Source organism: Paramormyrops kingsleyae, chromosome 1, assembly GCF_048594095.1.
Source record: "Paramormyrops kingsleyae isolate MSU_618 chromosome 1, PKINGS_0.4, whole genome shotgun sequence".
In the NCBI taxonomy this organism is placed as follows: Eukaryota; Metazoa; Chordata; class Actinopteri; order Osteoglossiformes; family Mormyridae; genus Paramormyrops; species Paramormyrops kingsleyae.
The window spans coordinates 53,899,200-53,917,400 of record NC_132797.1 but is presented as its reverse complement, the minus strand read 5'-3'; the positions used below and the strand labels follow the sequence as shown (position 1 = coordinate 53,917,400).

General features: G+C 41.3%; 1 protein-coding gene and 1 long non-coding RNA gene across 2 annotated transcripts in view; both read left to right on the top strand.

The window, feature by feature from the left end:
• The first annotated feature begins 11,562 nt into the window (after positions 1 to 11,562).
• LOC111843826 (uncharacterized) overlaps positions 11,563 to 18,201 on the top strand; it is a 40,502-nt gene continuing 33,863 nt past the window's right edge. The window contains exon 1 of the long non-coding RNA XR_011983119.1: positions 11,563 to 11,641. This is a non-coding gene — a long non-coding RNA (uncharacterized lncRNA). The remainder of the gene's footprint in view (positions 11,642 to 18,201) is intronic.
• Positions 15,986 to 17,569, top strand: LOC140578840 (uncharacterized). Its single transcript, XM_072700868.1, has 2 exons — positions 15,986 to 17,263; positions 17,529 to 17,569. The coding sequence occupies exons 1-2, from the start codon at positions 16,039 to 16,041 to the stop codon at positions 17,546 to 17,548; spliced, it is 1,245 nt and encodes a 414-aa protein (XP_072556969.1). The 5' UTR covers positions 15,986 to 16,038; the 3' UTR covers positions 17,549 to 17,569.

Here is an 18,201-nt window from a genome sequence, read left to right as displayed (position 1 = left end):
GCTGAGGGTCAGAGGACAAATGTACCAGCTAAATTTGATTTAGATTGGTCATCATTAAGCCAGTCAAATTGCTGCTTGATTTTGATTGGCCGATGGCGGCCACTGTTTCAGGACTCATGACTGCCATTGTACGTGACTGACCTCAGGCTGCGTCCTAGTACATACCTTACAAATTTCAGTTGGATTGGCCGAGGCAGTCAGAAGACATTGGCAGTTTTTAGTTGTAGCACCCCCTATGGATGAAATGCAGCCCGCCTTGGATCGTGTCCCCAGAATGGTGTAGGGAGGTAGGATTTCAAATTTGGTCAAGGTAGGCCAAGGCACGGCCAAGTTATAGCAGTCAGACCACAACTGGTCAAATTTGGACATTGTTTGGGCGTGGCTAATGGCTGTAGGACATAGAAAAGTCTGAAATTTGTGGATGATTCTTGATCAGCTCAGAGTTCTGATTCGTTTGACACCTCATATGTCTGATTTGGTAGGACAAGCTAAGACTTTAAGAGATAAGTAGTATTTGCAAAATATGCAAATTAGCAAAAAATCTAAGTAGGCGGAGCTTCATGGTCCCACTGACTTTTTGGTAGGGCATGGCTGTCTGTATCAGCAGAAAAAAGAATTTCGGTTGTAGGACAAACAGGTCAGGAGATATCGACCGAAACATGTTGGGAGGCGCTACGGCGCCCCCCATTGGCTGAGTCGGACGGGCCGGACAACCTGAGTAGTGGGTAGGAATTCCAATCATCCTACCAAATTTGGTCAGCCTAGGACTTACGGTTTAGGCTGGGCATTCAGTTTTAGGGAAGAAAAATAATAATAAAAACTAGTAACTGCAGGCAGTGACGGAAGGGTCCAAAGCGTAGGACTATTGGACAGGTAGGACAGGTAGGACAAGTAATAGAGGAAAAATGGCGGAGAACCGGTGGCCAGGGTAGTAGAAAGTCAGACAGAATCAGACTGACATAAGAGGATGGAGATTGAGCGTAGGTCTAACGGGATAGGAGATGTAGGACAGAGCAGGACTGGTTTCGGTGAGATGGTCTGAGTAGCCTAGTAGGTAGAAATTAGGATGGAGATGGTTTTAGTAACTGAGGGAATAATTCTATAAGGCTGAAATAGAGAGAATGATTCTATAAGGCCATACTTAATTAAAACAAGGACTGACTGGCGCCGGCAGGGCAGGGTGATTGAAGGCATGGCGGCGGCGCGTGTAGACGCAGTGGCTCGGCGCTCTCGGTACATAAGCAGCGTTCTAGTACTTTCTTGTTTTTTATGTCTTTTTACTCAACATATTCGCGCTTATATAGTCTACGAACATGCAGAACTACTGAAGTTTAACAGATTTCACACGGAACAGGCATATGATGCATCGAACTTCATATTACCAGACACCCCACTGGAGATCCTGCGTTCAACAGGTGAAGTTGGACCCACTATCCCACTAAAGAGGCGGCGCAGGCGGCGCAGGGAGAGGAAGCAAAAGCGGGGAAAGAGAGCAGGCCTACGAGCTAGGCTAACGGCGACCCCCCACAAACCGGACCTTCCAAGTCTCTTTATTTCAAATGCTCGATCATTGATCAACAAGATGGATGATATCAGACTCAGGATTACGTCGCGTAACAGAAACAGCTGTGGGATTATTATTACGGAGTCCTGGTTAGACAGCACAGTTCCCGACGATGCTGTGCAGCTGTCTGGCTACTCTGTCTTTCAAGTGGACAGAACGGCTGAATCGGGTAAGAGGAAGGGCGGGGGTGTGTGCAGTTTTGTTCATAATGCTTATTGTACATCAGTAAAAATCATGGAGAAGCACTATTTGCAAGACGTAGAGTTTCTCATTTTGAAATGCAGACCTTTCTTTTTACCGAGGGAGTTTAAAAGCAGCTTACATTATGTCCAGAAGGAGCTGTTGTTGTGGCTGGCGATTTTAATCATACAGATCTAAGGAAAGTTCTGCCTAAATTTCACAAAAACGTGCACTTTCCCATGAGAGAGAAAAAGACTTTGGACCAGGTGTACACAAATGTTCCAGATGCCTACAAGGCTAAACCAGCCCCACATTTAGGACTTTCAGACCATGTCTCTCTGGTTTTAATACCATCATACAAACCACTTATCGGCAGAACAAAGCCAACTGTTAAGATAGTTCAGGTATGGTTTGAGGAAAGCATATCAAAACTGCAAGACTGTTTTGAAGATACAGACTGGGACATATCTGCTCAGGATACAGATTTAGAGAATTACACCATGTCTGTACTAGACTATATCAATTTCTGCACTGAGTCTGTCCTAGAACAGAAAACAATAAGAGTGTTTCCAAATCAGAAACCACGGATGGATAACAATGTACGTTTACTTTTAAGTGAACGTGACATGGCTTTCAGAGCAGGAGACACACAGGCCTACAGCATTGCACGGAGAAACCTCAAGGCTGGCATTAAAAATGCCAAGCAGAAATAAACAGTATATTGAGCAGCACTTTAATGGCAACAACTACCGTAGCATGTGGAAAGGCATCAAGACCCTGGTGGATTATAAAAATAATATCTCACAGATTAGTGATGACACTACCCTTCCTGATACATTGAACCAGTTCTTCGCCCGCTTTGACGAGCAAAGTAGTGATGCCAGAGCAAGTGTCCTGGTTGAGTTTGAGATAAACCACGAGGCGAATCAGGAGGGAGACCAGATACTGGTTCTACAGTACCACCAGGTGAAATCTACACTGTTCAGGATAAATTCTAAGAAGGCTACAGGACCAGATGGTGTCTCCGGTTGTGTACTTAAAGAATGTGCTGACCAGCTGGCAAAGGTCTTCACAAGTATATTCAACCTTTCATTGCAGCTATCTATTGTCCCCCACTGTCTTAAATCTACCACCATTGTGCTGGTGCCTAAGAAATCAACAGTGAATGAGCTCAATGACTACAGACCGGTAGCCCTTACCCCAGTAGTCATGAAGTGTTTTGAAAGACTCATTCTGTCTCATGTCAAGTCAATCATCCCCCCCAGTCTGGATCAATACCAGTTTGCTTACCGTGCCAACAGGTCGACAGAGGATGTGGTATCGATCGCACTACACACTGCCCTCACACATGTGGACAAACCAAATACATGTCAGGATGTTATTTGTCCATTTCAGCTCGGCATTTAACACAATTGTCCCACATAAACTGGTCTGCAAGCTTGGGAAGTTAGGACTAGGACACTCACTATGTACCTGGATAACAAATTTTTTATCAAACAGACCTCAGAATGTGAAAATAGGACATCTTATTTCCTCTACCGTAACTTTGAACACTGGAGCACCACAGGGCTGTGTTTTAAGCCCAATTCTTTTCACCCTCTTTACCAACGACTGCCAACCAATACACACCACCAATACTATAATTAAATTTGCGGATGATACCACCGTAATTGGACTTATATTGGGAAATGAGGAAACTGCCTACAGGGAGGAGGTGCAACATCTGGTGGAGTGGTGCACAGAAAACAACTTGATCCTGAACACCAATAAAACAAAATAAGTAATTGTTGACTTCAGAAAGACAAAGAAGGCTAACCATCCCGCATTGCTCATCAACGATGAGGAGGTTGGAAATGTGAAGAGCATAAAATTTCTAGAAGTCTACATTACAAAAGATTTGTCCTGGGCTCTTAACACCTCCTACCTAGTGAAAAAAGCTCAACAAAGGCTCTTTTTCCTGAGGAAATTAAAACATGCTCAATTGCCCAACAAACTGTTGATAAACTTTTACCGCTCTACCATAGAGAGTATTCTGTCCTACTGTATTACAGTGTGGTATTCCAGCTGCACTGTAGAGGACCGAAGGGATCTACAGAGAGTGGTGAAGGCAGCTCAACGGGTTATTGGGTCTGAACTTCCAGAGCTGGACTCCATCTATGCTAGTCAGCTGAGACAGAAAGCTAACGGCATTATTGTGGACATGCATCATCCTGGACACAGTCTATTTGTTGCTTTGCCATCAGGCAAACGTTTCAGGACAATTAAAGTGCACACAAACCGACTGAAGAACAGCTTCTTTCCCAGAGCTGTAGTCTCAGTTGTCCCATCACAACCCCACCCCCCCACACTTAGACCATAGTAAACCTGGTTCCATGTAGACTTTTTAATTACTGCTCATACTTTACCATAACTACCTCATTTGCACTACAGCAATTGTTTATTGTTTATCATCCTAACTGTATATGCAATTGAAGGGAAGAACTCACTGTGTTTACACTTTTTGCTCTCTTTTTATTTGATTGGGTATTCCTTTATTGCAATTATTTCTCTACTGTGTAGATTATTATTACTATTATTATTATTACTACAACTTTTAATCACAGTTTTTGCTTTTTTTGTATTTTCTTATATTTATATTGTATATCGCTGCTGCTTAAATGAGAGTTGCCAACTGAATTTCGTTGTTAATTCAAATTACAATGACAATAAAGTGTTTTCTATTCTATTTCTATTGAGACAGATAGAGGGAGCAGACAGAGAACGCAAGCGGCCTTCACTTATCTTTAGCCTTCCAGAAGGATAAGTACTAACCAGTTAACTAGAGCAAATGTCAAACATGTGGTTGACACGTAGTCAGAAGGTACCGAGAGGGGGGGGGGAAGGCCCAAACGAGCTATAAAGGAATCAAGCTGATACATATGGTTGAGCTTCTTACTGTACATGCTGAACGTATGTCAGATGGTCGCTACCTGATTGCAATCTGTCAGAGAATAAACTTGGAACTGCAACTTCTCCACGTCTCGCCTGTGAATCTCTGCCGATCAACGGACCCGGTGGAGACGGCGTACTCCAACATAACACGTCAGTAGATGTCGGACACAATGTAAAATTATCCGGTGCAGTATCTGAGCCCGTCTGAATTAATAATAATTGAAGCTTCATTGATCCTCGTGGGGAAAACGCCTTTACGTCTCCCCCAACTTGCTTTACGAAGAGGGCGCTGTGCACAACTGGATACCTTTCTTAACCCTCTGGAGCCTAGTATGTCATCGACGACATAGAGTACTTTTCGCGTCTGTTTCAGTTTATATCTCGCTGAAATCTTAATGTACAATCATGAAAAAAAACGATGGCTAAATCCGTAATCTGTCTTCTTTTCAAAACGTCCATTGTTGGAAGTATTAAAGCTTTTTAAATTAGGTTAAATCGGCAAAAAAGTAAACCATGTCATCTTACTTTGTTTTACCTGCATTGGGGCGTGTAGTACCGCTCTCACCCGAAGATCGCTATTCACATTCTAAATAGCCGCATTAGCGCGTATTCAGATCGCATTCGCATGGTAATTTGATTAACAGCGCAGCGGTGAAACGTGATCCAGATACGTCCCCATCAGCGCCATAAAAGGAGAAGCCTCTGGCTGCAGCCTGCGGGAGGGCAGGGCCACATCCAACCCAGCCTATCCTACGTCAACCCACGAGCCCGTCAATCATGCTGTTCATTCGTCCTTCGTTTACGCAAATCACGCTGATGTTCTGAAGAAGCATTTTACGGCGCCTGGTTTACGCTTTAAACCAGCAGTTTGTTTTACAGTAACCTTTTTTTCTTTTTAGTAAGTGGAAAGAGTACGCTCTAAAAATATATAAACTACAGTATAGTAAACACATAAACCAGTAACATAACTGTTTATTATCAATTACAGTATTATTACGAATTATGATTTTTTATAATTGTATAGGAGCACCCTCATGTATGCGGTCCGAAACGTCGCTATGCGGTGCATGACGGTGCTTCATTCATGGTCATAACGGTCACATGGTGGGCACATCAGGACAGTATTTAAACGTTTTAGGACTATTTACCCTTGTTTATGTTGCTGTAGGATGTCCATAATATAATTTCAATCCAATATCAATCTAATGCTTGTCTGTGTTGATTGGTTAATATATTGATTGGTGTATTAGTATAGCCGGAGAGTAATAAAACCCATTGCAATCAAGTATACAGTGCCTTATAAAAGTATTCAGTTTTTTACTCAATTACAAAGGATAGTTAAACGTTTTCCAAATGAGCATTTTATTGCATTTCCAAAGGCACTGCAAGTTATTTCTGTGCCAACATTAACATTAAATAAACTTATAATTTAATGTCGATATAGATGACAAATTATTCAATAATGATACAGAGAACAAAAAAAATATATTTTATATGATTTATTCAAATTACATTTCAGTCTTTTCTGAATCTAAGGGCAATTCTTAAGGGCATTTCAAGCAAAAATGGAGCACTCATAGTGATAAAATAATGACTTGAATTACACTATGATAATTATCAATATCGTTTGATATGATCATGATAAAAATATTTTGCTATATTGCACAGCCCTAATGCATGCTACCACAGTGGCTTTGCTAACTAGCTAATGACTAGTAACCCATAGGAAGCATGCTGAACAGTCGTTTGAGCAGACAGTAATATCTGATGACGCATAAAGTCTTTAAGTGTTAAATCTTGTTAACTACACGGAAGCTATATTATCAGCAAGAAGGTCTTTACCTAGTTACCATAGTTTTGGTAGTGAGTCGGCTAGATAGTCAGCTAACCGATGGAAACGTTTAACCAGCAGCAAAACAACCACAAACAACCATGCGGGTCCCACAGTAAAATCTTTGTGCAGTAATTGACAGTCAATAGTGTGTCTAGCAGAAACATTAACAAACAAAATAATAAATAATAGATAGCACTGTTATTACACTGGAACACTAAAGATTTTTAACTTAATGACATAACAGGTACTACAACGATTCCGTTCTGCGAGTTCGCTTTGGCTTCCGCTTTAATTAAGACGTGTTGGACGAGGGCGTGGCTTTCGCGGTACGAATGGGCCGGGTTGGATGTGGGCGGGTTTGGCGCTTTGGCTTCTGCTTTAATTAAAATGTATTGGACAAGGGCGTGGCTTTCACGGTACGAATGGGCCGGGTTGGATGTGGGAGGGGTTGGATGTCCAACCCCGCCCTCCTGCAGGCTGCAGCCAGACATACTTGCATAAAAGGGGGGTAGGGAGGTGGCCAGGTGAAAATGGCTCATTCAGACACATGAAAGTTGCTACATATTCAACGAAAGGAGCCAGAAATAGTTACATGAGTTAGGTTTTTCTTATTTATTTATCCAAATGAATGTCACAACTACACCATTTAGTCATCTTCATGTAGCTAAGACTTTGCTGATTAGATATCTGGGATCAAAACAAACTGACAGCATTGCTTACTATGTACTTTTATAATGCTTCTGCAAGTGTTCCAAACTGCATTTTGCAATGTCTATACTTTGATGTCAAATTACAAACTTAAGAAAAATCTGACATATTTACAATATACATTAAAATAAACATGAGTGTAATGGCAAAACAAGTATATAAAAAATAATTGATTTGCCATGAATTTAAGTTCATGATATTTGAAGAAATGCGTGATCATGCCCCAGTCAGTGAAAGCATATTTTCTGGGTTCCAGAGGGTTAAGTACCGACCCGAAGCCGGGTTCGAACCAGTGACCCTCTGATTACAGGAACACAGGCTTAGACTACTGAGTCACCCGCTGCTGTGGGTGAAAGGGGTGAGATCGGTAGACACCTTCCTACCTGATGTGGTAACTCAATGATCCTAGGTTGGTCTTAGACACATATAGACAGTGGCCGTCTATATGACACGAAATTTGGAGGGTATCTCTGTGGTTCAGCCCTACATTTGCGAGAGAAATTTGGTAATGATTGGCTGAAGCATGCCTGAGATATAGCTGTCTGATTTAAATGGGCGAGGCACCAGTACAGTCAGGGAGTGGCTGGTGGCCGTACCTTATGGAAAACCTGGAAAAGTTTTCGATTTTTGAAATAATTTTTCCAGGCCCTGGATAAGTTTTGGAATTCTTGGATAGAGAGGAAAAGTGATGGAAAAGTTTTGGAAACTAGCCTTGTTCATTTTTGTTTACCGCTAATAGAAATGTAGGAGTGGAAGTCAATAGTTAAATACCTTGGTAAACATTCGTTTCTGCGCAGATTTCACGCATTTGAGATCGCTGTTTTTTTGCTCGCTATTCCAGTTTTTATAGTTTTATTTTTTTTGCACGTATTTGAATTTTATTGATCATAGTTTCCCGTTTTTGACTACGTTTTCCTCTACCAATCGTAAGGTACGTCTCATTTTAATATTGCGATTAATTGTCTTAATACTTGAACGCTATTTGTATATTAGGTAAGCAGATTGGCTATTATCGTACCAAAAATTGTAGTATTACTCTATGCGGGACGCTGAGCGGAGACAGACGAGCGGCAGTCAGGAAATCGGGGTACACAGATTTTTTATTAATTTTTTTTAAAGGGCAGGCAAGAAAACACACAGTTATATTACAATGACTGGAATGGGGAAACAAACTGAAACGCTGACTAATTACAGAGGACAAATGACAACAACCAGAAATAGCTGATCACACGGGGATTCCACGCTAGGTTAACGAGGGGGAGTCAAATCTGTGTCAAATAGTTGGACAAGGGGAGGGGAAAGGTGTGTCTGAGGAGTATAAATGTTGGCATGTTTTACGTGTTGTCCTAATTGCTTTTTTTTGTTCGTGATGGAGAGTCCGGCCAAGAAGCAAAAGATCGACACAGACACGGTGACTGGTTATATCCACTCAGTGTCGGCAGTAAAATTTACCAACAAAAACAAAGGATTTTTCAATGCCGTCTTACAGACTGGCCGAGAAAATTTCCACGATATAATTATGTTCAGTACAAGAAAGCGTCAAATGTTCACGCAAGCTGCGGAGTGTGGCACTCCCGTGAGGCTTACCAATATTCGAAAGGCTTTGAGTGAGTATCGCTTTACGGGGTTCAGTTGTATGGGATTTGTTTGTTACTGTGTATGTTGATGTGTTACATTTTTTTGGTAGGTTTTAAAGGTACGTCTGACTTTGACGTTGTCGGTAACCAGTCAACGGAGATGTCCGTCGTTAAAGTGACATTTCCTTTGCGGAAGCCTGCGGCCCCAGCCAGACAGATGCTGCTGGATGTGGCAGCTTTGCCGGCAGGGAGGAAGGTGCGTTCATGAATGTTTTATGATGGTAATGTAGGACTTTTGTAAAACTTCGAAATTTGTGGATGAGCAGTTTGGTAAAGCAATTACTTTTATTTCCTATAGGTTCACTTGGTGAAGGTGAAAGTCCTGGCAGCATCGTTAGAGAAACTTGTACCTGTAAGAGGGACGAAGAAGGAGGTAAAGCGGTACACTGTCTCTGATGGTACTGCGCAAATGACTCTCTGTGTTTGGGAGAGGCAAATCAATGCCGTGGAGGTGGAGTCGTCGTACTCATTTACGGACGTTTCAACGCGGGTGTTTGAGGGAACAGTTGAATTAACGACAACCACCGAGACCACTATAGAGAAAATTTGTGATCTGGACATTGGAGAGGCAGAAGCTGCAGCGGAGGAGTCGGTGTTGACGGTTCAGGCTTCCATCGTCGGCGTTGAAATCAAAGCCGGCATTAAATGTCGGCTTTGTGGTAGCCGACAGGACGGCTGGGACAACAAAACACGGTTTGTCAGATGCCAGGGTTGTAGAATGCTGCAAAAGTCGGGGTTGTTTGGAAAAGCGCTACATGGGACGCTAAGAGTTGTGAATAACGAAGGGACGTATTATACTCTAAATGTTGGGCATTGTGTATTAGTTGACTTCTTAAAATTGCGAAACATACAGACTGTGATAGATAATGAAGAAGCTGTGGAAGAACATCTTCTTTCCGAGGACGTTCTTGAGTTTGCCTTTGATGATGATTGCAACGTCTGGCATATTAGAGATGTTGGCGATAATGCAGTAGCTAGCTGCAGCAACGCGGCAGGGAGCATGTCTTAGTTTCACCGTTTTTCCCTGTAAAGTTTTTGTTGTTTATTTGACCCTTCATTGTCTGTTATGTGAAGCTAATTTGGATGTTTCTGTTTTGTGTAATAAAAGAGAACCACGACATATTGACTGCATTTTTTTTCTCCAAGTGGTTTGGTTTACAGGCTACCAAGTACACTAACTATGGGAGGTATTTTCTGCAAAAAATAAAATGAAAATAAGTACAATCTACACTTTGCCATTTAGTTTCCAAAGTCTGTGCGCTAAAATTTAAATGAAATAGCACCATTTGCTTTTTGATTTTCCACTTGTGTCATGTGAAATTAATAAAATTAAACCCAATTGGCTATTTTCGATTTCCAATTAGCTATTTTCGATTTCCAATTAGCTATTTTCGATTTCCAATTAGCTATTTTCGATTTCCAATTAGCTATTTTCGATTTCCAATTAGCTATTTTCGATTTCCAATTAGCTATTTTCGATTTCCAATTAGCTATTTTCGATTTCCAATTAGCTATTTTCGATTTCCAATTAGCTATTTTCGATTTCCAATTAGCTATTTTCGATTTCCAATTAGCTATTTTCGATTTCCAATTAGCTATTTTCGATTTCCAATTAGCTATTTTCGATTTCCAAGTCTGTCTCTTGACCATGGTCAACCTTGTCGCCTAAACTAATGGCAAAGTTACACTTAAGTTGGCGACTTATTTGCAACTTCCGATTCGTTTAGCTTTTCATTCGTAGCGTTTTATTTCGGTGCTTAAGTTAGCTTCTTATTCGCAGCACCGCTAGAAGGGAATGTTGCATGATGCAGTTTCCACGACATTTTGGAAATTCAAATTAATGTATTAATAAAAGGTTTGAGCTATAGTACGTACATTTATTTCATATCAAAGTCTTCCTGTATTGAAAATGGTGGAATTACCGGGGCATAATGTGATTTTTCATTTGTAACAGTAAACTGGTTACACATTTGAATAAGAAGCAATATTTCCAAATGGAATGCGAAGGTCTTATTCATTTTGGGTAAGGCAAATATGAAATGCATAGTACACAGCAGGCATGCTACTCTAATGATACTGAAATAAGCCTAAGCCAGATAGCTACCTAGCTGAAAACATGGCAGTCTGACCCAGGCTAATTTCAGTGTTTCCTTACAATGGTATACCTGCCATTATATCGCACTACATATCTTATTACGTATTTTAAAAATGTCTTGGCTAAAAACTGTACAGCATGTGCAGCTGCGAACACTCCCCTATAAAGAAGCTGCAAGTAACTTAAGCCGTGAAATAAGTCGCCACGAATAAGAAGATAAACGAATCGTTAGTTGCAGATAAGTAGCTAACTTAAGACGCGTGTGAATTTGCCATTAGTTTGGGCGACACCATGGCAAGAAGGGGCGCAAAGGATTACTGTAATACTAATTGGTCAGTGTCACAGTAGTAATTCACTACTTTGCATTTTAAGAGTTTGGTTATGTTCTTTGTCAGTGAAATTTGTTTTTGTATATTGAAGGTTTGCTGCTATATGTTTGAAGAGTTAGGTGTGTATAATTTAGCGTAAAGAAATAACTTCATAAAGTGGCAAGCTGATTAAGCATTAATTCAGAATAGCCGTAAAGAGGCGTTGTAGCGGCAGCCATTTTGTTTCTTGGTTTCGCTGAGGTAGGTTGACAAAGAGGCCGGGAGCTGTTTTTACGGTTTTGATTGGCTGACGTACGTGACCACTCCCAGGTCTCAGTCATAGGAAGGCTCCTGCCTTGCATTTCACTTCTGGCCTTGCAACAGGTAAGATGCTACATATGTATAATGGTATGGTTTTATTCGTCTGTTGACGCTTTGCTGTTTTTTTAAATTGTAGGTGGTTTATTTTGGGGTAAGGTTTTTTAAAAAAATATTTTTAGTTCAGTTTTGGGCAATAGTGTTTGAGCACTAACGTAAGCGTTTGTTTCTGTGGTGTTAAATGCGCCACGTAGAGCTGTGGCGGCCATTTTAGGTGTCTTGTTTTTGCTAAGCATGTTCACAAATACAGAATAAAAACAGAATGGGATTAAATTAAATAGGTCTTAAAGTAAAATATACTTTTATTCAGCTTAATTTTATTTGTATAGCGCACTGTCAGAATATTAAATTGTCTGAAGGCGCTTTACATTATCCCCGTTCATATAGGCCTATGTAATTTTATAATGCAGCCTATAAGGATTTGGCAGCAGTAAATCACATGCAAGTGGTCAAAATTAATTTTGGTGCAGAAGCGCAGAGTGTATTTTAAACGCTGTGTGTCTGTGGCATATCCTAGTTTTATGTTTTAACATTTATAATTACGGTAGACTTATCTGTTTAAAGTTAGGCGTATATGTAATCCGACGTTATCGGGGTAAGGAAAAAAATAATGTATTTTGAAAGAGGTAGCTGATGCTCGAAATGCTTCTGTTATTAAAATTTGATAAATGTTTTTTATAATCACAAATTTAAAGCATAACTGTGCGCAAGGCATTACTGTTATAGTGGTTAGTCAGTGTCGCAGTAGTAATTTACTAATTTTGTGTCTTAAAGAGTTGGGTTATGTTGTCAGCCAAATCTGCTTTTACCTGTTGATGGTTTGCTGCTGTGTTTGGGGTGAGGGTAAAATGCAGACCGTTTACAAACAGCGGAATTCATGTTTATAAACAGACGTGTCGCAAATGACGCACGCCGCGTACACAGATCACGTGACATAGAAAGAAACCCATCCGACGTTACCTAATCACGGGGTCCGTTCGAGATGTGTCTGCAGCTGACGTGAGGTGGAGCGCGATCAGCCGGCGGCTGCAAGGGTGGAGTATACGCTGAGCTCCTCCAATGCCCCTTTGTTTACGTCCGGCGGAATCCGCATTTTACCCTCACCCGTGTGTTTGTAGAAAGTTTGTAGAATTTAGCGTAAACAACTAACTTCATTAGTTCTAAGGAGAGGGACTGTTTTTACTCGGAAGTGACCACGCCCTGGCCTGTGCACTAGGGAGGCTAATCCTCTGCATTTTACTACTGGTCAAGCCAGTAAGCCTGCGTATGAATATAATGGTCTATCTATTACTAGTTTGTTGGTGGTATTGTGTATTCTGCTTTTAGGTTACTTTGTTGTAAGTTGTTTATCTTTTTGAGTTCGGTGGTAGATTTATAAATGCGATAGTTGCTGAGGTGCGTAGGCGACTACCGTTGGGAAATACCTGTTAGATACGCGTTCTTATTACAAATTGTTTGTTGGTTTGTGACCGACAGTTTTATGTGTGTGGTGTATTTTTATTTTAAGAGAAAGCAGTACTGGATGTGGACGTGTCTACATTAGCCTGCTTTGAAATATCTATTTTTATTGAAGTGCATAAAGACTTGCGTATAGACACGAGTGGAAATAGACTGTTTTTCAGACAATGGCAGTTTCATTAACTTCTCGTTCGGCATTTGAGACTAAGGAGAGTTTTGTTTGTTGTTCTGCAATAATGTTTTCCAAAGTCAACATATGTAAAATTTAAGTGTGTGGAACAATGGTCCCTTGTAGATCATAATAGTTAAGTTTGTATTTTTAAGTTTTGTTTGTTATTGGTCATTCCATGTCAGATCATCAGTTTTGGACCTCCTCATCACGGATTTCAATGAAATTTGGCATGCTGGTTTGGTCAGATGAGTGACTCGTGAAATTGAAATTGGGAGTGTCTTGGATCACTATTGAGACGTTTTAAATAGTTTTAACTTTTTTCGGGGGGGGGGGGGGTGGAGAATGAGTTTGAATGTAAATTTTCCTTAATGTAAGCTACACAGAAATGGTACTCATCGTTTTAAAGCTAATGTCCAGCTCTATAAATTGAGCAAATTTATATGCCATCCCCATATAACTGATTAAAATATTAGGCATTCAATACCAAAAAAGACCTATTTCAAAATTGATGATTTTTTTGACTGCAGTTAGCTCATAATGTCATGAACATCTCCAGAAAATTTGATTTTGAGTTGTTGCTGAGATACGGTTACTTATCTGAAATGTGTATCAAAACCACAATTCCTCACAATGCTGTTAGCTTTTTTTTTGGGGGGGGCAGACGGACACCAACAGGATTCATGGTGTTCATGGACAGCAGTCAATATAACAACTGAACTAATCACCAGAACGTTTATTTTATGAGATGTTTGTCTGCTTTTCAGGTGGTTGATACAACATATTTCCCGATGTGCGCTTTCTGTCCACTGGTGGGAATGTGCTCGCGTATGTGTGCATGCATCGGAGCAGCACTCCACCATGCACGATACAGAGAGCAGAGAGCAAAGTTAAAACTTTAAGTGTGCCTTAATATTAATCCAAGACATGCCCAATTTCAGTTTCATGACTTGATTATCTGACCAAATCACCATGCCAAGTGTCTTGAAATCCATGACGACAAGGTCCAAAAGTGTTATTTGACATGGAATGACCATTATGTTCACTGTGGCTATAAAAAGGTTTAATTGGACATTAAAATGTTCTGTTTGATCTATTTCATCACTCATGTTAACTTGTATATGCAATAAGCTTCCTTAGTTTAATGCTCATGCTTTGTTTAGTACTGATTATGTTATTACCATTATATTTGGGCAAAATCAGCTCAATCTTTTAATAATGGTTAGTCATACCAAAAGAGCTGTTGAACTAATTAGGTTTTTGCCCACTATTGCCCAAAACTGAACTAAAAATATTTTTAAAAAAACCTTACCCCGCAATATACATCGCAGAAAGAATAAATATTGTGTGTGTCCCCCTTCAATATCATGCAACCCTAACCAGCGTGAAACAAATCTGTGTGGCTGCATAACGTCCCAGCCATGTTTGTTCACTGCTCTTTTGTCAATTTGACTGCTGTGGCTAGATGTTAGTGAGAACCTAATTTGTCCTTTTTTAAAACTTTTATTACTAGTTACGCATGTTGATAAAGTTCATACCAACCACACTGCTATGATTGGTACAGTGGAAAATGTTTCTGTATCTGTATGGGAAGTTTATCACACTGCTGCATATACTAATGAAATGCTTGTACAATAAATGCACGTCAGTCATTAACTGATGCATGTTTTCTTTGTAGACTTTGAAGAGCTGTCGCATCAATGGTGAATATTTTTAAGCCGATGTCTTTATCACCAATTATGTTTTAGCTTAGGTCAGTCAGCTTGAATGACCTTAAAAGGCATATCAAGTTTACATGTTTTCAATAAAGATGACTGGTTTGAAATGTTGACGCAAAGAAACTTGCTTGTCTTTTTTCTCTGCAGATTTCTGGTGGACTTACACACTCGAAGACAGTGATAAGAGGTATGCTTTGTGCACTTGAACCCTGCATTGCTTGTTCATGTCATACTATTTTACTGCATATATTTGTTATAGCAGTAGAATCGTAGTATTCCAATGGTAATTATCTTACTGCTTAACATGAAACAGCTGTGCCATTGTGTGTTGCATAGACATTGGATGTGTAGTGACAGAGAAGCTGTCACACAATATGAGAAATGGCCACGATACTAATGTTAAGCAGCCAAAGTGTATTTGTATCGATGGGATTAGCAATCTGTAGGTCTTTCAATAAATTCTATTAGATTGACGGGACAAATTGGTATACATGTGAAACATTTAGGTCACTGGGTGTTGAGGCAAAACTTGCTGATGTGTGTGATATGGATGTTTGGCAGTGTGACTTACCTGTTGTAGTGTTTTCTGTCTCTGTTTTAAAAAAATCAAGTCATGTGAGACAGATGTATTATAGGTTAAGGAGTGTAAACAGGGCAGAACGTTGTTGGTGTACAGTCTCACAGAAGACCACCATTGGAACCACTCCTGACAAAACACATCCATGTATATGCATTTGACATTATGACTGCAAAGTAAAGTTGGAAGGAGGTGTGTCTTGTATTTTTTTTTTCTCCCACCTGTTCATCTGTAGATGCCTCGCACCAAGGCATCCCGCCGTTCAGCAGCAGCGAAGAAGAGGCTAATGGATAGGCGTCTAGCTACTTGTAGCAATGTTGTGGCTGAGACTGTTGACGGGGTATGCCCTTTTCCCCGACCCAAAATGGAGTTGACCGTGACTAATCTGACGAGCCACAACCAACAGCCTGCTGCTGCCATCCATGTCGTGGCTAGGACTGATGACGGGGTTAACCCATTTCCCCCCTACCGGAATACCAAAATGGTGATGACTGCGACTCGGCGGACGAGCCACGACCAACAACCTGACCAGGCCGCACAGTCGCGGCCTGTGTCTGTCATGGCTGTGACTGATGACGGGGTTAACCCATTTCCCCCCTCTCGGAATACCAAAATGGTGATGACTGCGACTTTGCCGACTAGCCATGACCACCGGGTTCCCGCCCTGGGTGCCATTTATACGACAGTTGACGAGTTTTGTAGGTCTTCTCCTTCCCCTGGTGAAGGAAAGGCACCGACGGACGAGGTACCGCAGCCCCCTCACAAAAGAAAGGCTGTTCTTGTGACGGACCCCCTTGATTTGAAACTTGATTTGAAACTTGATTTGAAACTTGATGTGAAACTTGATGTGAAACTTGGTTGCCTACCCAGTTGCCTACCCGGTTGCAAACTTGAGATGAAAAGTACCCCGGCAGGGCCAAACCATTACCCAACCCTGGATCAGCAACAGCATGTGAACCCTGTAACTATCAGTGTATCTCCTCATTTTCCTCAGGCACCTACAGTTAGAGGCTCATTCCATCAAGGAGACCGACGATTTGGAATCAACGGTAACAAACAGTGTGTGGCTAATAGTTTGATGGCTATACTGATGTGTAAAATAAAGAATGTCTTAAGCTGGTCGGTCACAGACCTTGATCAAGTGCTGCTGAACGGAGACGACCTCTACAGTACCATCAGAGACGCTGGGAGAATTCGAGATGCTTCTGGGTATCTGTTTGTCAGAGATCTACCAACAGAGTACACATTGAATGGTGTTACTTTTGAAATAAAGTACCACGATGACATGTTTGTTGGATTGTTTGGTGTGAGTGAGTATGGAGGTATGCGTGATGTTCTTATGTCTGCTGATGAAGCGGTAAGAAGAGTATTCTCACAGTTTGATGCATGTCTTTTTACCATAAAAGTCAATACCTGTGCTCTCATTAAGCAAGGGTCATGGTATGTGGTGATCGACTCGCATTCCCGACGGGAAGATGGCACAAGCGAAGCGTTGGGCAGAAGCATACTGGCTTACCACTGTAGCCTAGACTCTTTGTTGAACCACATTGCTATCCTGGGCCTGTCTTTAGATGCAACGGGGGAGCAGTTTGAGATTACAGCTGTGAGTGTATCCACCGAAAGCATCCTGCAGCAGCATTCAGAAGGTAACTCCTCATCAGTCACCAGACTCGACCAGTTGACCAGCACACCAGAGACTGGATATGGTATGGTAAGGCTGAATGTGACAGATGATGAAGCGCGTGAGGATGATGTGTATGCTGGTAATGAAGGTGATGTGGTCTTTATTGGTGAGCTGCACAGTGAGCAGTTTTCCTTCAGTCCTTTGACGACGCAGCAGCAAAGACGCCTGTCCTGTAAACTAGGTGTGGTGTACGTCGAGCATGGTCATGTAGACGTGACTGCAGAGTTTCCAATGGGTGATCCTTGCAGAACGATGCCTATCACTGGTGATGGTAACTGCTTTTTCAGGTCTTTGGCTTTTGCTATAACTGGAAGCGAGAGAGAACACAGGAAAATCAGGTGTGCTATTGTTGCCCACATACTTAGAAATGAATCCAGGTATGCCGCTTGTCTGAGAGAAGGTCACTCTTCCGTCACTCAGTATGTCGCCACATCACGGATGAAGTACGTTGGTACTTGGGCATCTGAGTTAGAGATTCAAGCTGCCGCCGATCTGCTTGGTGTGCATATTTTCACATACTCTGATGACAGATGGTTAAAGTACTCCACGTGTCTTGGTTGTGGTAGTGGTCAGATGGGTATATACCTGAAACATTGTAATGAGTCACATTATGAGGCTGTAACTTGTGTGAAAAGGCATGATGCTGATGGTTGTGCTGCGACCTGCTCTCAGATTGCCACTTCTGATGTGCCTTCATCGTGTCGTCGGAGACTGGAACGACAGAAAAGACGGTATGAAGTAAGTAAGGTGTACAAGGAGGAACAACTTGAGAGGAGCACAAAGCGCTACCGTGAGAATGAAGTGTACAGAGATCATGTGAAGCAGTCGAGCATCTGTAAGTATGCCACAGACACTGAGCATAGACAATGTGTGAAGCAGTCGAGCATCTGTAGGTATGCCATAGACGCTGAGCATAGACAATGTGTGAGACAGTCGAGTGTCAATAAATATGCTGCAGAC

Excerpts from the sequence above, each read along its gene's own strand:
- LOC140578840 (XM_072700868.1), top strand. The coding sequence starts at position 16,039 with ATGGTGATGACTGCGACTCGGCGGACGAGCCACGACCAACAACCTGAC. Across the intron at positions 17,264-17,528 it reads CACACCAGAGACTGGATATG|GTCTTTGGCTTTTGCTATAA; the intron begins GTATGGTAAGGC and ends CTGCTTTTTCAG.